This window comes from Lithobates pipiens, unplaced genomic scaffold (assembly GCF_037356315.1).
Source record: "Lithobates pipiens isolate NorthernLeopardFrog02 unplaced genomic scaffold, aLitPip1_a1.2 Scaffold_22, whole genome shotgun sequence".
NCBI classification, from domain to species: domain Eukaryota; kingdom Metazoa; phylum Chordata; class Amphibia; order Anura; family Ranidae; genus Lithobates; species Lithobates pipiens.
The window spans coordinates 258,356,529-258,378,659 of NW_027507784.1; the positions used below are offsets into that span (position 1 = coordinate 258,356,529).

The 22,131-nt window shown below is 43.8% G+C and overlaps 1 protein-coding gene across 1 annotated transcript in view; it reads right to left on the reverse strand.

Annotated features, from left to right (window-relative positions):
• Positions 1-22,131, reverse strand: part of DNAH3 (dynein axonemal heavy chain 3) — a 730,495-nt gene that overhangs the window by 484,134 nt on the left and 224,230 nt on the right. Inside the window, exons 11-12 of the mRNA XM_077448990.1 lie at positions 8,990-9,126; positions 4,657-4,762 (exon numbers count right to left, since the gene is read on the reverse strand). Coding sequence (XP_077305116.1) covers positions 4,657-4,762; positions 8,990-9,126 — 243 coding nt within the window. The remainder of the gene's footprint in view (positions 1-4,656; positions 4,763-8,989; positions 9,127-22,131) is intronic.

Consider the following 22,131-nt stretch of genomic DNA (forward strand, 5'->3'; position numbering starts at 1 on the left):
CATGTGTGCATGTATGTATATGTACTTTAATAAAAATGCCTGTAGAGTTTCCCTGCAGAAACACCTGTGCATGCCTAGCATTAGAATTCTGATGTAAACATATAAATATATAAGAAGAATATATATAAAATATTGCTCTTGCGCATGTACAGGTAGGTAAACCCAAATTCTGTAAAAAAAAAACACAGGCAGTCAGGATTCCGATCACACAGCACAGCATGAAAACACTGCTATTAACCCCATGACAAAAAGACCACATAATTGCATGTAGACCAAACTTTCAGCCACAAACAACATGTTCATGGTTATGATTCAATCAATTAGGTACATACTGTATATGCAATATACCTCCTGCAGATATCAAGATCACCTATCAAACACACATATTGCAAAATAAACTCTAGAAAGAATGAACACATGCGAGGACGCAGATAGATGTGACCATGTCAGGAAGAAACCGTCAAAGACATATATATAGAAACATTCTATCTGATTTCTTGGGAACCGTTTATCTATCTGTCGCATCCAAAATGAATGTGACTGGGTTGCTGAATAGACATTCTATATAACCCTATGCTAACTATTTAGATGTCTTTCAGTCAGATGTCATTGGCTGACAGCATGCTATTCTCCAACATACGGCTATTGTAGATAATTAAAAGCCTCCATATTCACATTTGAGTACAATAACACAGGGGCGTACTAAGTGGGGGGGCGGGGGGGGGCGTGCCGCCCCGGGTGCCACACACTGGGGGGGGGGTGTCAGGCCAGCACCCCCCCTCCCCTCTCCGCAACTGAAGTGGCAGACAGCGCCGTGAGGAGCCCGAGGCACTGGCAGTGGGCGGCATTGCGGGGGGGGGGTGCGAGCAGCACCCAAGTGGAGTGACATCCGCTGGCTCAGTGGTCCGGGACCCGGCTCCCCTTCTCTCTGTGGTCGCGTCGCGCTGCCGTTCTGATCAGTCTCGGGCAGCGGCTGTCACTCACAGCCGAGCAGAGTGAAGCCGCCTCCCCCTCCTCCATGCACAGCACTGTGTAGACAAGGAGGGGGAGGCGGCTTCACTCTGCTCGGCTGTGAGTGACAGCCGCTGCCCGAGCCTGATCTGAACGGCGCGATGTGAGTCACGTGACTACAGAGAGAAGGGGATTATTGCGCCGGGTCCCGGATCACTGAGCCGACAGGTGACACTCCACTCGGGTGCTGCTCGCACCTCCCCCCTGCAATGCCGCTGCCTTGGGCTCCAGGTACACTAGGGGTTCTTTACTGTGGTGGGTCCTGCACTGTAGGGGGGTCCTGCACTGTAGGGGGTCTGCACTGTAGGGGGGGGGTCCTGCACTGTAGGGGGGGGGTCCTGCACTGTAGGGGGGTTCTTTACTGTGGGGGGTCCTGCACTGTAGGGGGGTCCTGCACTGTAGGGGGGTCCTGCACTGTAGGGGGGGTCCTGCACTGTAGGGGGTGTCCTGCACTGTAGGGGGTCCTGCACTGTAGGGGGGGGGTCCTGCACTGTAGGGGGGGGGGGTCCTGCACTGTAGGGGGGATCCTGCACTGTAGAAGGGGTCCTGCACTGTAGAAGGGGTCCTACACTGTGGGGGGGGGGTCCTGCACTGTGGGGGGGGGGGGTCCTGCACTGTAGGGGGGGGTCCTGCACTGTAGGGGGGGTCTGCACTGTAGAAGGGGTCCTGCACTGTAGAAGGGGTCCTGCACTGTAGGGGGGGTCCTGCACTGTAGGGGGGGGGGTCCTGCACTGTAGAAGGGGTCCTGCACTGTAGAAGGGGTCCTGCACTGTAGGGGGGTCTGCACTGTAGGGGGGTCTGCACTGTAGAAGGGTTCCTGCACTGTAGGGGGGGGTCTGTACTGTAGGTGAGGATTCTGTACTGTAGGGGAGTCTGTACTGTAGGGGGGTGGGTCTGTACTGTAGGAGGGTCTGCACTGTAGGGGGGGGGGGTCTGCGCTATAGGGTGGAGGGGTCTGTACTGTAGGAGGGTCTGCACTGTAGGGGAGGATTCTGTACTGTAGGGGGGTCTACACTGTAGATGGGGGTCTGTATGGTAGGGAGGGGGGTCTGCACTGTAGGGGATCTGTGTAACATGCAGAGGGTCCAGAGCTGTGAGGGGCTGTGTAATGTAAAGGGGTGCAGAGGTGCAGGGTGCTGTGTAATGTAAAGGGGTCCAGAGGTACAAGGGCTGTGTAGTGTAAAGGGGTCCAGAGGTTCAGGGTGCTGTGTAATGTAAAGGGATCCATGGGTACAAGGGCTGTGTAATGTAAAGGGGTCAGGAGGTTCAGGGTGCTATGTTATGTAAAGGGGTCCAGAGGTACAAGAGCTGTGTAATGTAAAGGGGTCCAGAGGTGCAGGCTGCTGTGTAATGTAAAGGGGTCCAGAGGTGCAGGGCGCTGTGTAATGTAAAGGGGTCAGGAGGTTCAGGGTGCTATGTTATGTAAAGGGGTCCAGTGGTACAAGAGCTGTGTAATGTAAAGGGGTCCAGAGGTGCAGGCTGCTGTGTAATGTAAAGGGGTCCAGAGGTGCAGGGGGCTGTGTAATGTAAAGAGGTCCTTAGGTGCAAGGTCCTGTGTAATGTAAAGGGGTCCAGAGGTGCAGGGTGCTGTGTAATTTAAAGAGGTCCAGAGGTGCAGTTGTGGAGAGGGGGGGTACACAGTAGTGACAAAAAGATATTGAAGGATGCAGAGGTATGCAGGGGACACGGTGGGTGTTTTTACATTTTATGGTGGGGGGGGGGGGGTGCCAGATATAGGATCCGCCCCGGATGCCAAATGCTCTAGGTACGCCCCTGCAATAACATTAAAGTCTAGGAAATAGGAAATGATTCACGATTAATTTTCCCGGTTTTCTGGTGTTAAAAAAGAAGATCCATTATACCTCTTGTTTACATAATACTCTGAATTTGTCCCATCCTCTGATTGGCAAAGATATCTTCTCAACAACCTGGATCACTAAACTCAAAATGTTTTTCTGGTGTACCAAATTCGAATGATTGGCTACATTGGCATTATGGCCTTTCTGAATGTCATAAGTGATGGTACAAGCGATCACGCAATCTGCATGTAGTACGCCCAACATATTGTATATGGCATGATTGGCATGTTACATTGTAGACCAGATACCTTGTGTTACAATTAACAAATGTGGTGATGTTAGACTGTTTGTTAAAAATTACTGTTTGAAACTGTTTGAAAAATTAACCTCTGAGTATGTGGGGGCAACAAGGACAACCATTGTGTCCACATCCAAATGTGCATTTAAACTGCAACCAATGTCTACTAGGGCACTTACTGGTATACAGACTTGGTGATGGAGTACATCCTAATGTGGGAGCTCTGTAAGACACAGTCTTAACCCCATCAGCAAGAATCTTTGCATAAATCGGATCATTAAATAATACCGGTAAGTGTTTATTGACAATGTTCCTAATTTTATAAAATTCAGTACTAATCAGAGTCGAGAAAGACGGTGTGGAAGAAAATGCAGATAAATTACTTTCGGGTCCCTTGTTTCCCCTATTGAGCTTCTTCCTATCAGGATTTTCTTGTATCAATTTTTGGCATTTTGTTATTAATCGCTCTGTATGGAGTATTAGTATGGAGTCAGACTATACCCTTTCCTTAAAACGAGAAAACATGTTGCCAAAACTTGTTTTTTTTTTATTTGGATAGAGTGGGGAAGGATTAGAAGCCATGTCATGTTGTCACTGTCATCTGAGGATATATGACTTCATTCACATGGGCACTTGAGTCTTTTCTGCATGAAACCCAAGTTCTTGCTGGCAGAGCTAGAAGAAGATCCTATGACTTTACTTGTGTATTTGTATACACATTGCCTATCAGAATTGGGATCCAAAAAGCTGTTACATTTAACTGACATTACTGTTAGGAAGGTATTGGACAAAGCTCTGTTATTTCTACTTGAAATTATTCTAAATGCAGCAAAACATATGCATTTTACTGCAGGAAAATGGTCAAGTATGAATAGGTGCTTTGGTGCAGTGCATTATTATGATATTAACTTCTGCCTAGTGCCCAGAATCAAACTAGGATGACTGTATGAACAGTCCAAAAACCAAAGACAGCTCAGAAAATATGCAAGCTTCTCTGGCAAATGCAAAAGTTGCGAGATGGCTATTTAAGGCCTTGATAGCAGTGCTGGCATCTGATTCTTCATAATGTATAATGAATGAGAGCAGAAATGGGTCAGAAATAAACTGTTGTAAGTCACTAGATCCTTTTTAGCAAAATATGTGTGTTCTTATTAAATGTAATAAAAAAAAAAAAAAAAAAAAACACAAATATTTAGTTATTTACATTTATGCCGGAATGAAATGACCCCTTGCCGTGTTTGGCGGGCAGTTCCAACACTGAATCTGACCTATTGTGGTACATATACATGGTTGTGGAGCAGTATTCCCATTTAAAAAACAAAAACAAAACATCTTTGCCTGTCGGAAAAAGAAAGAAGGAACAGGGTGGCAGTGTGTTAGCCACACCTGTACTGCCTTCTGACTAGCAATCCACTACAAAGGGCTTTTCAGGTAGCAACATAGGTATAACCTAAGTATTACAAATAAAACGTAATTTTTTTTCAAATATAGGAGTATAGCTAGTCTTTTAAAAAGGCTTGTTCACTATAGAATGCCCTATCTCATTACCTTAGTAAAGGCCTGCAGAGAATGTTCTTCCTTGAGAAACGCAATTACATCCTGCTGAGCTTTTTGATTTAAAAGGTCACTGTATTTTTTATAAACATTTAAGTACCTAAAAGAGATGGACACAGAGCTTTAGAAATGGCAGTGTACTAAAGATAATTAGTTTTCCCTCAAATTTCAATACTTCAGTGTACAAATATAATACATGATTAAAATGGAAGCCTTCTGACTTAACAGGAGTTTAGCTACAAAAAGAAGTACATGGAGTGAAATGTGGAGATAAAAGCTTAGTAGAGTAAAGGATTGATAAATGTGTTGTTCCATAACAACTTGCAGAGGTATTACTTACGTTATAGAAAAAAATATTATTTTTAATAGGATAAGCTTAATGAACTTTCCATTAGTGCTTTTTCCTAAAACTTTTAGGATGTATTTTATAGCAAATAACCTTTATGGATGTTGCATTACGATTTTATATACACATACACACACACACACACACACACGGAGTATCTGACAAAAGTCAGTACACCCCTCACATTTTTGTAAATATTTTATTATATATTTTCATGTGACAACACTAAAGAAATTACACTTTGCTACAATGCAAAGTAGTGAGTGTACAGCTTGTATAACAGTGTACATTTGCTGTCCCCTCAAAATAACGCGACACACAGCTATTAATGTCTAAACTGCTGGCAACAAAAGTGAGTACACACCTAAGTGAAAATGTCCCAAAGTGTCAATATTTTGTGTGGCCACCATTATTTTTCAGCACTGCCTTAACCCTCTTGGGCATGGAGTTCACCAGAGCTTCCCATGTTGCCACTGGAGTCATCTTTCACTTGTCCATGAAGACATCATGGAGCTGGTGGATGTTAGAGACCTTGCGCTCCAACACCTTCCGTTTGAGGATGCCCCACAGATGCTCAATAGGGTTTAGGTCTGGAGACATGCTTGGGCAGTCCATCACCTTTACCCTCAAAAAGGTGTGTTTGGGGGTTGTTATCTTGGAATACTGCCCTCTGAAGGGATCATGCTCAGCTTCAGTATGTCACAGTACATGTCGGCATTCATGGTTCCATCAATGAACTGTAGCTTTTCAGTGCCGGCAGCACTCGTGCAGCCCCAGACCATGACACTCCCACCACCATGCTTGACTCTTTGTACTCCTCACCTGGTTGCCGCCATACAAGTTTGACACCATTTGAATCAAATAGGTTTATCTTGGTCTCATTAGACCACAGGACATGGTTCCAGCAATCCATGCCCTTAGTCCAGTAATCCATGTCCTTAGTCTGCTTGTCTTTAGCAAACTGTTTGCAGGATTTCCTGTGCATCATCTTTAGAAGAGGCTTCCTTCTGGCGAGACAGTCATGCAGAGCAAATTGATGGAGTGTGAGGCTTATGGTCTGAGCACTGACAGGCTGACCCCCCACCCTTTCAAACTCTGCAGCAATGCTGGCAACACTCATAGGCTTATTTCCCAAAGACAACTGTGCTGCAGCTTAGTTTCAGGGTCTTGGCAATCTTCTTATAGCCTAGGCCATCTTTATGTAGGACGACAATTCTTTTTTTTTAGATCCTCAATGTTCTTTGCCATGGAGGTGCCACTTTGAACTTCCAGTGACCAGTATGGGAGTGTGAGAGTGATAAAACACCAAATTGAACACGCTTGCTCCCCATTCCCACGTGAGACCATGTAACACTAATGAGTCACATGCCACTGGGGGGAAAAAATGCCTGATTGGGCCTGATTTGGACATTTTCACTCTTTTGTTGCCAGAGGTTTAGACTCAATGTCTTGAGTTATTTTGAGGGGACAGCAAATTTACATGGTTATACAAGCTGTACATTCACTACTTTACATTGTAGCAAAGTGCAATTTCTTCAGTGTTGTCACATGAAAAGATATAATAAAATATTTACAAAAATTTGAGGGGTGTACTCACTTTTGTGAGATACTGCGTGTGCCTATATATATATATATATATATATATATATATATATATATATATATATATATATATATATATATATATATATATATATATATATATATATATATATATTTTATATATATATAATATATTTGTGCTCATATGTTTACATGCCCTGGCAGAATTTATGATTTCTTGGCCATTTTTCAGAGAATATGAATGGAAAAAAAGTGTTAGTATTTGGCTGAAGCCATTTATTATCAATCAACTGTGTTTACTCTTTTTAAATCATAATGACAACAGAAACTACCCAAATTACCCTGATCAAGAGTTTACATACCCCAGTGTATTGCCCCCTTTAACATCAATGACAGCTTAAAGTCTTTTGTGGTATTTGTGGATGAGGCTCATTATCTTCTCAGATGGTAAAGCTGCCCATTCCTCTTGGCAAAAAGCCCACAGTTCCTGGAAATTCTTGGGCTGTCTTGCATGAACTGCACGTTTGAGATCTCCCCAGAGTGGCTCAAGGATATTGAGGTCAGGAGATTGAGATGGCCACTCCAGAACCTTCACTTTATTCTGCTGCAGCCAATGACAAGTCGACTTGGCCTTGTGTTTTGGATCATTGTCATGTTGGAATGTCAAAGTATGTCCCATGTGCAGCTTCCTGGCTGTTAAATGCAAATTCTCCTTCCAGTATTTTTTGATAACATACTGCTTTCATCTTGCCATCAATTTTGACCAAATTTCCTGTGCCTTTGTAGCTCACACATCCACAAAACATCAGCGATCCACCCCCGGGATTCACAGTAGGAATGGCATACCTTTCATCATAGGCCTTGTTGACTCCCCTCCAAATGTTTTCCTGACAGTTGTGGCTGAAATTTTAGTTGGTCTATCTGACCGTGGTTTGGTGTCAACAGAACCCCCCATTTTCAACTTCTTGATTAGAGTTTGAACACTGCTGATTGGCATTCTCAATTCCTTGGATATCTTTTTATATCCCTTTCCTGTTTTATACAGTTCAACTACCCTTTCCTGGAGATCCTTTGACAATTATTTTGCTTTCCCCATGACTCAGAATCCAGAAACGTCAGTGCAGCACTGGATGAAAGATGCAAGGGTGTGTCAGGAGTCCAGAAACTCATTGACCTTTTATACACACACACTAATTACAAGCAAACAGATTAGAGGTGAGGATGGTTACCTTTTAATAGCCATTCAAACCCCTTTGTGTCAACTTGTGTGCATGTTATCAGGCCAAAATCACCAGGGTATGTAATCTTTTGATCAGGGTTATTTGGGTAGTTTCTGTTGTCATGATGATTTAAAAAGAGTAAACACAGTTGATTGACAATAAATGGCCTCAGCCAAACAATAACCATGAGTGAAAGAAAAGTTTTTGTTTTATCATTCATAAATTATCAAATCATAAATTCTGCCAGGGTATGTAAACTTATGAGCTCAACAGTATATATATATATATATATATATATATATATATATATATATGATGCCAATGAACTGTATGTATGTATGGAATCACTGATACGTAAATCATAGCTTTACTTCAATGCTATTACAACCTTTAGGCCCAGACCTTACAGAGATACAACATCTGAGCTCTGCAAAACCTTGACAAGCCCTACCACATTTATTCAACTGCTAGCAATATAAGCGCTAGCAGACAACAAAAGGGCTGAAATTTAGCACTGTTACCTCAGAAACATTATAGGACAGTTCAGGCTTACTTTAGATTCGTCTAAGAGCAGGTGCCAAATTTGAACATAGAATCATACTGGGTTTGATTTACTTAAACTGAAAAGTGCAAAATCCAGTGCAGCTCTGCATAAAAGCTTCCAGGTTTTTTTGTCAACACTTAGGGCCCTTTCACACGGGTCGGATCAGTGATGATCCATCCCATGGATATCCGCTTGCTCAGCGGGGATCGCTCCGCCAATCCCTGCTGTGCAGGCAGAGGACAGGTCCGTCTCCGCACAGTGCGCAGGGACGGACCTGTCACAGCGCCACTCTCCCTTATGGGAGATCGGATGACGATGGACCGCAGTGTCCGCCGTCACCCGATCCGATGATGGATGGAAAAATAGCTTTTTCCTCCATTACACTTTTTCGGATCGGATCGGTTCGGATGTCAGCAGACTTGTCACTGCTGACATCCGATGCTCCATAGAGCTCTATGGAGCATCCGTTCAGGTCCGCCTGAAAAACTGACAGGCGGGCCAAAACGGAACGGTAGTGTGAAAGGGGCCTAAATTGCGCAAGCTGAAGTTGGAAGCTGATTGGCTGCCATGCACAGCTGCACCGATTTTGCACTTTCCAGGTTTAGTAAATCAACCCCACTGTGCGGTAGTTTTTAAAAGATGTGAGAAAGTTACTTTTGGGGACCGATTGTGTTCATATTGAATATCTTCCGTGTTTTGTTGACGTAATGGGAGACCAAAGATTCTTCTTGTCTTACAGAACTGAGGATAATTTCGTTCATCTGGAGGTCTGGAAAAAGTTCCACTTCTACCTGGAAGTAAAGATCAGAGCAGGTCAAGTGAATGACAGCTTTTTTTGAGATATACTAGAAAATATTATCTTTCTACTATGAAAAGCAATGATTTATTGTTATAGTATTTAGGAATGCAATAATAAATCTACCATATTTTAAACAGATATATCTAAGAGCGGATCAGACTTTCACCATTGTGATTTTAAACAAAACAGAAGTTGCAGAAGCATCACTTTGCAAATAATATATTCAGGAGGCAGGGACAGACTGTCCTGCTGGTTGAGTGAAGGATCCTGTAGTGCACCCCTAATATGTAGTAAAAAAAGAAAGTATCTAGTGGGGGTCTGTACTTCCATCTGTCATTCCTGTCAATGTAACGTCTGCCTTCTGCACCAATGTGGGGCCCACAGCTATATTATTGTCCTCAATACTTTATGTATAAAGCAACTTCAGTGAGTCACTAACAAAAGTGACAACTAATGCTTGGCTGCAATCCACTCTCCCTCTTCTGCTGTACCTGCATCCTGCATTGCTAGGCAGAGACCTGACTAGTTGCATAAGGAATAGACCAACGTCCCAGTATCGCACCATCTGACCTCCTTACATCAGCATCCTCTGAAAAATTAACTAAAAATAAGCTCACACAGGCGCATGGGAGTTGCAGGATGCCAAGCTGCTGAGCTGCCTGGCTGCATGGGAAGGAAGAGACGTGTGGCATTGCAGAAAGCATGCATCTTCTTTGGTAAGTAATTCAAGAAAAACAAAGTAATCTGAATAACTGACCAACTACTGTAATGTTTAAAAAGTATATCCTGGGGCACAGCAAGAATGGTATAATTTATGTTGGGGTCAATTGCTTACTTCTGGACTGGACTGCTACTGCGTTTTGCTGCAATTTAGGCTGCCATCTGGTTTAGCAAGTCAACCACAAAAGCCCAACGTAATCTAAATTGAAAACTATATCCTTGGGCACAGTAAAAATACTATTTATTTATCTTCTTGTCATTTGTATACTTGTTATTTTTCTTAGGAAGTGAATTTACTAGGGAGTTGATGACTAAGCTTTATCTAACAAATTTATTGACAAAATATTGAATATATTGGAGTCTGATAATTGAATTAATAATTTTTGGGTCACTCACGTGCGCTATATAGAGCCTCCCAGAAAGGCATTTTTCCGGCCACACAGACACTAAGGTTAGACAGCTTGAATGCGACTGTGAAAATGAGCTTAAAGCTCCACTTGCTGGCTTATTATTTAAGCACTGGCACATAAGGAAGGCTGGGGTCTAGGAGGGGTCTCCAAACTTTCTAAAGAAAGCGCCACTTTGCTGTCCTTTAGACTTTTGTGGGGCTAGAGTGCCCAGTGGGAGTAAACAATGCCCAATCTTTGATATCAGGGACAGAAATAGTTGGTGTCAGTAGGCAAAAGCACTGGTTGTGTGTCAGTGGTAGGAATAATGGCCAGATAAAAGCAAACAAAGGGCCTCATCCAGCCCCAAGGCTGCAGTTTGGAGACCAGTGCTGTATAGTATGTGACAGGAAACATGTGGCTATACCTGCAGGCTGTTAACAAATTCAACCATCATTTGCAGTGTTGTTTTTTTGTGAATGATGTAGATAATATTTTACATTATTTTTCAAAGCTTGATATATCCACTTCTTCAGGAGCTATAAATGGGATAAACAAATGTAGATATAGAAAATAGGATTTTTATAACAGCTTACCTGTAACATCCTTTTTCTTGGAGTACATCTTGGGACACAAGGCCTTAAGTAATAACTTAATGGGTATATAGGCACCTTCAGGTGAGGGACACTGGTATACCCAATTAAGGAAGTTCACTCCCTATATAAACCCTCCTCCTTCCAGGAGCACATCAGTTTTTTTTAGCAAAGCAATATACTTAAACTTCAAAAAGAGGGGAGGGACCACTGTGTCCCATGATGTACTCCAAGAAAAGGATTTTACAGGTAAGCCGTTAAAAATCCTATATTCTTTATTGTACATCATGGGACACAGAGCCTTAAGTAATAACTTAATGGGACGTCCCATAGCAATGCTACTTGAGGGGAGGGAGACACACCCGGAAGGTACCCCCAGACTTGAGGACATATACTACTTGCTGCAGTACACTGCGCCCAAAGGCGATATCCTCATATCTCCTTACATCCACTTGATAAAACTTGGTGAATGTATGTACTGAAGACCAAGTCGTGGCCTTACAGATCTGAGCCATGGAGGCCTGGTGACGCACTGCCCAAGAAGCCCTGATAGAGTGCGCCTTAACTTGAAAAGGGGGAATTAAATTATACGTTTGAATTATATCTTGCCAAATTCACTTAGTGACAGTGGATTTCAACGCTGCCTGTCCTTTCTTAGGACACTCTGGCAGAATAAATAAGACATTAGTCTTACGAATCTGAGCAGTTGTCTTTAAATAGATTTTCACTGCTCTCACCACATCAAGACAATGTAGTGACTTTTCTTCCCTGGAACATGGTTTTGGAAAAAACAATGGCAGGACAAGATCTTAGTTCAGGTGAAAACCTGAAACCGCTTTTGGCAAAAAGTCTGGACGAGGGAGTAACACCACTCTGTCCTCATGAATAATCAAATATGGCTCTTTACAAGAAAGAGCAGCCAACTCCGAACCCCTCCTTGCTGAGGATATAGCAACCAAAAATACCAACTTCCTTATCAGAAGGATTAAGGGAATATGTTGTATCGGTTCAAATGGCTATTTTTGTAACACAGACAAAACTAAGTTCAAGTCCCAAGGGTTCAAGGGAGGTTTGACTGGCAGATTAAGCCACATCAACCCTTGCATAAAACCCCAGACTAAAGAATGTGTAGCAAGCGGTCTTTGAAATAAGACCGATAAAGCTGAGACTTGGCCTTTAATAGTACTCAAGGCCAATGTCATCACTACCCCTAATTGTAGAAAGGCAAGACTTCTGCCTATGATATATCTCCGAGGGTGCCATCCCTTGGATTCACACCAGGAAACATAAGCCCTCCAGACCTTATAATGTATACAGTAGTTCTGGAAGCTGGCTTCCTTGCATTAATCAGGGTAGAGATAACTTACCCGGAAAGCCCACGTTTCTTCAGAATGTGGGTTTCAATAGCCAAGCCGGTATATTTAGAGACTGTAAGGTAGGATGGAATATCGGCCCCTGTGAGAGTAGGTCTGGCCATAGTGGGATGGACCATGGACCCTCCACTGCCATCTTTAGGATTTCTGCATACCATGACCTTCTGAGCCTTGCTGGTGCTACTAGAATTACCATCTTTCTTTCCAGCTTGATCCTGCAAAGAAGTCGAGGCAGCAACTAAATAGGGGGAAATACATAGATCAGTGAGATCTGATCCCACGGGGTTACCAATGCTCAGTTCCGCATGCGAGTGGATCCCTTGTTCTGGCCACAAAGTTGACTAACTTCACGTTGAACCTGGACGCTAGAAGATCTACGTATGGAGTCCCCCATCTTTAGCAAATAGTCCAAAAAATGTCGGGGTAAAGAGACCATACCCCCTGGAATAACTGCTGGTGACTCAAGTAGTCTGCCTGCCAATTCTCTACTCCCAGAATGAAGACTGCCGTTAGGCACGGAACATTCCTTTCTGTCCAAGTTAGAATATGGTTCACCTCTCTTTGCACGGAGAGACTCTTGGGGCCCCCTTGGTGATTGATATAGGCCACAGCAGTGGCATTGTCTGATTGGATCCTGACAGGACAATCCCATAACCTGAAAGTCCAGGCCTTCAGAGCCAGACGCACTGCCAGAATCTCTAGGATATTGATGGACAAGGTTCTTTCGGGTCTCTTGACCACTGTCCCTTGTCAGTTGTCTTTTCCGGTACTGCTCCCCAGCCTGAAAGGCTAGCTTCTGTCATTACCACTTTCCAGATAACTGGTCTAAAGGATTTTCCTTTCAGCAGATTCTGGGTTAGTAACCAACTGAGGCTTTGGGACACTTTTGTGGACAGCCGCATTGGCAAGTCTAAAGCTTGAATTGTTTTATTCCAAGTAGAATGGAACTGGGCATAGGCACTGCTTCGAATGAAGCCACCATCTTTCCTAGCAACCTCATGCAAAGGCGAATGGAGGGATCGCCTTTTGACCTGACCATCTGCACCAGCTCTCTTATGGAGTTGATTTTTGCCTGAGGCAAGAGCACCTTTTTCTGGGCCGTGTCTATGATCAGACCCAAGTACTCCGGCCTTTTAGCGGTATTAAGGAAGATTTCTCTTGGTTGAGAATCCAACTCAAATTTTCCAGGTAACTGGTTGTAATGCGTACGCTTTGCTCCAAACGAGCCATGTACTGGTCTATTAGCAATAGATCGTCTAAGTAGGCCACAACTGTTATGCCCTGTACCCTTAACCTGGCTAGATGCGGGGTCAGGACTTTTGTAAACACTCGGGGGTGCTGTAGTTAGCCTGAAGGACAGGGCTACAAACTGGAAATGCTGTTCTACCTCGAACCGCAGAGCGGGAATTATAGGCACATGCAGATATGCATCCCTGATGTCAATAGAAGTTCTCCTCCTAATAGGATAGAAACTACTACTGACCTGATCGTCTCCATTGCGAAAGTAGTGGATCTTCAGGAACTGATTTAGGTTTTTTAGATCTAAAATGGGTCTGACGTCTCCGTTTGGTTTTGGTACCATAAAAAGGTTTGAATAAAACCCCAAAACTTGCTCTTTTGTGGAGATCTATACGATCATCTCGAGATATTAATCGGTTTAGTGCCCGAGACAGAGAATGCCTGTTCTCTGGATCTTTGGTAATGTTTGACCTCAGGAAACGAAATGGTGGAAGTCCCGAAATTCCAGCTTGTACCCCAGAGTTACTGTAGAAATGACCCATATGTCCCGAATTTCCTCTTCCCAGACTTCTGAAAACTGCAGAAGTCTTCCCCCCACCCTGGGGAGGAGGAGGCCTCTTCATGATGAGGTTTTAGGATTCTGCTTTGCAGATTTTCTGGCTCCAGGACTTCTTTTGAGTCTTGGCCTGACCCAGAGGTCTTCCTCTAGAGTCTGAAGGCAGAGGCCGTCACACCCCTGCCTAGAGGCGGAAGCCCCTGGCACAGGAGGAAGAGCCCATTTAAACAAAGGGCATTTATACTTTCTTTTGACTGGTAAAAGAGTACTTTTTCCACTAGAAATTGTTTGGATGCATTTGTCCAAATCATCCCCAAATAGCAGATCCCCATGAAAAGGGAACCCCGTCAGGAGCTTTTTACATGGTGCTTCAGCTGACAATTTTTATTAGCCACAGGATTCTACACATATGTACGAGCATAAGTGTAAGGCAGGACGCCTGGTGAATAGAATTTTTAATGGCATCTATGGCAAAGCATAATTCTTTTGGTAGTACGGCCAATTCCTGGGCCTGTTGTGCAGGAACCTCTTTAAGGGTCTGTCTAAATTGGTCCTTTAGGGATTGACAGACGCCTATTACAGTGACTGCAGGCTGAGTAATGGCACCTGCCAAGGAAAAAGTGTATTTTAACAGGAATTCCAACCTTTTATCTTAAGCATTTGTGCATTGTCTACCGGACAAGTTAGACTTTTATTCACACTGGAAATCGCAGCATCAACTGATGGTAGCTTACATCTTTTGGTGAATTTCTCCTCCATGGGATAGAGAACTGAAAAAACTCTTTTGGAGAAAGAAAATGCTTATCCGGGTGATCCCATTCAGCATAAAAAAAGGTGTTATGATAATGCATGCACAGGAAACACATGCAAAGGCTGTAACGGTTTTATGGGAACCCAAGGAAGAAACCGAGCTTTCAGCAGACTCCGTTAGGGGTAGCATGAAAGTTGAATGAACCATCTCAGTAAGAGATTTTATCAGCAATTTCTCAGATTGGAAAGCTGAAAAAGGTTCATCTACCATTGTTTCCTCTGCAGAGGAATCATCGGTTTGTCTTTCCTCCTGATCGCCTGAGGGTAATACCTCATCTTGTGCCCACTGTTCCCCTTGCAAAGGGCCCAAAGTGGGGGACTGTGATCTAGCACGCTTCCTATCCATTTGAATGGAGGATGCCACTAATCTTCCTTCCAGGCCTTGCAGGGTGGAGGAAAAGACATCCTCAGTCACGCATACAGGGGCTGAGATGTGAGAAGCAGCTGCATCATCAATTTGTTCCAATGGCTAGCCATAATTGGTATTTCAGGCGAGGATGACAGTGTGCGACTGGATTTCTTAACGCCTGGGGGTGAAAACCTTTAGTTTTTTTGTAAGCTTTTTGTGGTGTCTTTTTTGGTACACATAGTCCTAAGCCCAAAAGTAGAGGTACTATTAAATTGCAATACGGTAATTGCTGAAAATAGTCATGACAGAATGATGCCACTATTCAGATCCGCCTAGTGCTGGGAAAAAAGTCTTCCTGTATCAGAAATGCCACTTGCCACCCTTCCATGCCCCACAGCTCCTGTGTCCCGTGTGCAGCCTGTTTTCTCCTCCACATCAGCTTAGGAGAGACTGCTCCAGCTGTATTTTTATTTCCTGCTTGCCTGCCATGCGTCCTCATAGACATTGCATGCCACTGCGCCTAGGCCCAGCCCCCTCCATAAAACCCACCCCCTCTTTCGTTTTTGAAAATGTTCCCACATACACCTGCGGGTGGCTTTCGTGTCTACAGACCCAACACGAGGGGGGAGGTGAGGCAGAGCCCCTGACACCAGCCAGCATAGGAACAACAGATGGAAAATAATCTGGGGCCCCTGCACCCCCCGCGGCAGGGGGAGGGGGGTATTACAAGGGGGTACACAGCTGGCGTTAACCTAACCCTCTGTGCCTTCAGGCGAGAGAAATAATGCATTTTGGCAGATCTTACCTGAGAAAAAAACCCTGCGCAAGCTGCTGCGGCCACACACAGACTGACACTGAGCTTTACACAACAAATTGAATTCATCCTTCTTGCCACTCAGTTTTGTCTGGAGAATCGTTACTTCTTATTTGATGGCGGTTTATATTTGTAAAAACAGGGAACAGCTACGGGGGCGAACTTCGCCCCTAGCTACGCCAATTTGACCATGGGACTGTGGGAAACCAGGTGTGTTGGGGCCAATAACCCCTTTTCAGCACACCTGGTCTTCAACAGTCGATACATAGATATTATTATCATTTGGGATGGCCCTGCGAGCTCTGTTAATGAATATGTGGCTTACTGTAATACCAACAGTTTTGGTTTAACATTTACCTCTGTCGTCAATCCTGATTCTATATGTTTTTTGGATCTAGATTTATTCCATTTTGATAATACAATTACAGCCAAAAACTACATGAAACCGACGGCTGGAAATTATTTTCTACATTACTCTAGCTGTCATTATCCCAGTTGTGTAAACAACGTACCCAAGAGCCAATTCCATCGCCTCGAACATAATTGTACAAGGTTGGAAGATTATACATCTCAAAGTGCATTACTTAAGAAAAAGTTCCTTGATAAGGGTTATCCCTCCAATCTTATTGAGGAGGCATGTACCCTTTACCAAAAAGAAAATCTGCCTGTCTCCAAAAAACAGAATTCAGAACCCATAACTCGATTCATAATGCAATATCACTCTAGTCACAAAAAAAAAATGGAGAGCATTTTTAGAAAACACTGGTCTATCCTCAACCAAGACCCACACCTATCCAAATCTCTCCCTGACAAACCAAAATTTTCTTATAGCAGGGCATCTAACATCGAGATCAAAATTGCTCCGAGCAAAATTAAGTCTTCCAGTAAAAATCATCACCCTAATTCCACTTTTTGGTATGTTTCAATGTAGAAAGGCTACTTACCTTACGTGTTCACATGTTACTCATGGCAAAAAAACATTTACGACTAACGGCAAGACCTTTACCCTAAGTTCCTTTTTCAACTGTTCCACCTCATATGTGGTCTATTGCATTTCCTGCCCTTGTGGCCTTCTATATGTAGGGCGAATCATCAGGGCCTTACGCAGGGGCGTAACTATAGGGGGTGCAGCAGTCGCGACCGCAACCGGGCCCTGTGATGCAGGGGGCCCATGCAGCCCCCTCTACATATGACCGGCAGCAGCATAGGCAGCTAGGGGTACCAGTGCACCATGCACACGGGTGGCTGGAAGTGGAGGGTGACTAGCAGAGCTCCATGCTCGACTATCGCACTGGCTGATCTTTAGTTGTGCATTCCCCGCATGACCTGTGTCCTCGGCTGGCTCCTCAGAGTACCCATCTCCTGCTCCCTGCATTGCCGCTCAGTCCGATGTCTGTTCTCCCCAGCCAGAGTCCTGCAACCCCCCACCTGAGTCCGGCCCACACTGCACTGCATACTTCTCCCGGGTAAAGAAACTTTAAGCACACAGATGCAGTGCAGCCCTATGAGAGCCGGCTCGCCGGAGGACATTGCAGGCTTGTCTGCCAGCCCTCCTCCTCCTCCCCCGTCAGCTCCCAGAAAGACCTTTCATCATCTGTGTATATGCTGATCGCGCGTCCAGCACACTGGATGGAGCCCAGGCCAACATGGATGAGTGCGCGGCCTACAGCTTTGTCATGGTGAGTGAGAGGACCCCATCCCCCACACACCATTACATACCCCCTCCATCTCCCCCTGGGGACAGGGACCCCTTCTCACCTGGGGGCAGTAACTTCATCTGCCCTGGAGAAAAGGACCTCATCTCTTCTGGGGATGGGTACCCCATCCTGCCTAGGGACAGTCCCCCAATGGGGCACCTAAAAATAATAAAAAAAACTGATACCAGTGGTGGAACTACAGGGCTCATAAAGGTCATACCTGTGACCATGCCCTGGAGTTCCACAGCCGGACTCGGAGGGAAGGACCCTGGCTGGGGTTCAGGGGGGCCCTTCATGGTTTCTTGCATCGGGGCCCTGAAGGTTCTAGTTACGCCACTGGCCTTACGTGCCAGGTTTGGAGAACATTGTTGTGCTGTCCAAGCAGGAGGCCCAAAATATAGTGTTGCACGCCACTTTTCTGCACACCATCATAAAGAGATCTCAGATCTCAAGGTCTGGATTATTGAAACAATACCTGATAAATGTTCTACAGCTGAGAGATTTCAACGCCTCTGTAAACAAGAGACTTTTTGGATATATTCCTTGAATACCATGTTGCCTCATGGTTTAAACGAGGAAATATAAATATATACCGTTATTTAAGCATGATTCATCTGCGTGTGTGTGTACGTATGTGCATGTATGCACATATCTTTTGTGTATGTGTACATGCTTATACACTTTTTTGACCCTTATAGTGCCCGTACATACATTTTCTTAAGTTTTGTCACAAACACCTCTTGGGTGTCGTATAGATAACCATGTCATATCTTTCATGTGGGATTTGTCCCACATACACATCACCTCTTAGGATTTTTTATTCCCCCCCTTTCTATTTTTCCTCTTTTGTCACCTTCAGTGTGTTCCGGATTTGTGTTTGCATGCATGCGTATGTGCATGTATCTATACATGCAAGCATGTTAAATTGGAGATAATCTGGGATTATCCATTTTTCCCCACCCATATGCACGCATTTCTCCTTCTTTGGGCCTATTATATTTATACTTATATTACTCATATGACTATCGTTTGTCACTTTATACATGGTAATTCATCATAATTGGGGGTTTTCTACTTTTTTGTTTATATATCAATGAGAGTGCCCATATATGGTACATTATAGGATTTGTATGATACATGCTTATATATTTTTTACTTAATATATTTATCTCATATCTCATTTTTTTCCCCATAATTTTTTTTTTAACAGTTATTCATCTTCTAATTCCATCCCAATAACCGTCCCATTCATTAAATCCCATTTTTTTACTTCATATATTCCTTCCTCCCTTCTCTCCCGGCTCCCCTTTTTTTCCTTGATCCATATTAATATATATATATATATATATATATATATATATATATATATATATATATATATATATATATATATATATATATATATATATATATATATATATATATATACCTACCTACACATTCTCCTTCTCCAGATATACATTAAAGGGGTTGTAAAGCTTCGGTTTTTATTTTCTACATAGGTTCCTTTAAGCTAGTGCATTGTTGGTTCACTTACCTTTTTCTTCGATTTCCCTTCTAAATGTTTTTTTCTTTGTCTGAATTTCTCACTTCCTGTTTCTCATCAGTAAACTTCGCACCATCATCCGAGCAGTGTTTAGTCAGCCAGAACAGCTTACTGAACAGCTTACTGAGGAGGAACAGGAAGTGAGAAATTCAGACAAAGAAAAATTTTTATTTAGAAGGGAAATCAAAGGAAAAAGTAAGTGAACCAACAATGCACTAGCTTAAAGGAACCTATTTAGAAAAAAAACCGAACCTTTACAACCCCTTTAACCTTATGTGGTGCTAATTAACTGTAGTTGTTACTGTGGTGTCACTACCCCCACTGGCCAATACAGCACATTGCTCGTCTATAAATCACTTGACTTCCTGGTTAGACTGATAGAACTGAAGAAACAGCGGATGCTGTGAAACGCATCTTCTGCTTGGACGCCACATCACTTCTTTTCCACGAAGTTTGCATTCCATGCTGAGGCGCACTTCCGGTTCCGGCCCTCTGCTTTCTGGATGTTGCTGACACTACATGTTGCTGATTCTACATCATTCACAGGAGTGCTAGCCTGAGGATTGCCCACAGAGACTCTATCCCTGCCCCCTCTTCCAACGGCCAGCCAGTGGCCTCTTACCCTCATCGGGACACAGCTCATCTCCAACGGACCGTCCAGTGATCCCAGACCCCACTATATTTACATGCCTGTTTACCACACCATTTTGTGAGTAGCCATTTGGCTGTTTTTTTTATATATTAAATGGAATTTGAAATACTACACTTAGTCTGCCGCACCTTGTTTTCTCCTTATTTCCTGCTTTCCTGCTGTGCGTCCTCATGGACATTGCATGGCACTGTGCCTAGGCCTTTCCCCCTCTGTAAACCCACCCCCTCTTTCGTTTTTGAAAATTTTCACGAGCTCACGTGTGAGGGAAGGTAAGGCAGAGCCCCTGACACCAGCCAGCATAGGGACAACAGATGGAACAAAATCTGGGACCTCCGCACCCCCTGCAGCAGGGGAGTATTACAAGGGGGGTACACCGCTGGTGTTTTCCTAACCCTCTGTACCTTCAAGGGAGAGAAAAAAATCATTTTGGCAGATCTCTTACCTGAGAAAAGCCCCCTGCAGCCACACACAGACTGACACTGAGCTTTACAGTGAAGACAACAGATTAAGGTATGTGCATAGACTCCCTTTAATGGAGAATTAAGGCATGGCAACATTTTTTCCCTTAAAGAAGAAAGCATAGGTGGACTTTTCAGTTCCTAAGTTTCTTCCCTTACCTTATCCTCGCCGCAGGATTTGCTGATACAATACAACCTTCACCCATCACAGTGGGCTGTGTTTAGCAAACCTTCAAGGGCTGGGTCCCTTTATATCGGGGTTCCACTCCATTGAACATGTACAAAGCACCCCACCAGGAAAGCTTTAGGTAATGTAACATGACCAAAGCCCTGGGTCCCGGGGTCCAGCCCTACAAAGAGTGGCGTTACAGGCAAAACCTTGTGCTTTGGATACGAGGCCCAGGTACCATCCACGTTGGCCTCAGTGGCACTTTGGATGGATCTGATCTATGGAGGCTATTTAAATCCAGCATGCATCCCTCCTGGAGCTCCTCAGAGCACATCTTCACTAGTGACCAACACCTTAGACACTGGCGAAAAAAACTGATGTGCTCCTGGAAGGAGGAGCGGTTATAAAGGGAGTGAACTTCCTGGATTGGATATACCAGTGTCCATCACCTGCAGGTGCCTATATACCCATTAAGTTATTACTTAAGGCTCTGTGTCCCATGATGTACAATAAAGAAATACATACAATTACAGCATGTGCATAAAGAACATAATTTATACTAGTATTTTTGTGCATGTTACATAATATTTGTATTTACCTGAATATACACAAAACAGGGGGAGGAACTACCAGAGGCCCAAGCAGGGGAAACAAATCAGAGGGCAGGAACCAACCCAGGGAACAACATGTTTGGCCAGTTGACCTGTGTGGAGCCATCTTGTACATGTGGTACCCTGGGTCATTTGTTTTCCCGTGCTTGGGCCTCTGGTCATGCCTCCCCCTGTTTAGTGCATATTCAGATGTTATGTGATATGCACAGAAGTACTAGTAAAAAATATGTACTTTATGAACAGGCTGTCATTTTATGTATTTTCTATTCCTAGAGTTGATCATATATACCATTTATAGCTTCTGAAGAAGTAGCTATATCCCAGGAAATGAATGAGCTTTGAAAAACAATTTCTGAATATGCCAGTCTATATATACTGTATGTAAATTAAACTAAGTGTATTTAATACACTACAGGGATAAATGTTTAGCAAATTATCTATTCTAACAAAATGTTATCTTACATGTAATTGGAAATGGTTTTTAAGAGATTCTTGTTGTATAAATAAACGTTATGCAATTTTAACTGTAAGTTTTGTTGGGCCTTGAAAGTCCCACCATGTCAAATAGGTTCTGAGTTTTTAAAGTATTGTTACAACATAAGCTTTGCAAATCATAACACAGTTGGCTGATATTGATATTGTTCAACTTTATATTGAACTTTTATATTGAACCCATACCTTCTTAAAGAGGAAGTAAACCCTAATGGGTTTACTTCCTCTTTTTTTCCCTGCAAAGGTAAAGCATAATGGACTACTATGCATCGCATAGTAGCTCATTATGTGTCACTTACCTGACACAGGAGCCAGCGAAGTCGCCGCTGATCCCTGTAGTCCGCCGCATCCATCTTGCTGGTGGCGTCTCGCAGCTCTGACCAATGACAGCGGCGAAGCCGCGATGACGTCACTCCCGCGCATGCGCACGGGAGTCGCGTCTCGCAGCTCCGCCTCTGTCATTCGGCGAAGCCGCGATGACGTCACTCCCGCGCATGCGCACGGGAGTCGCGTCTCGCAGCTCCGCCTCTGT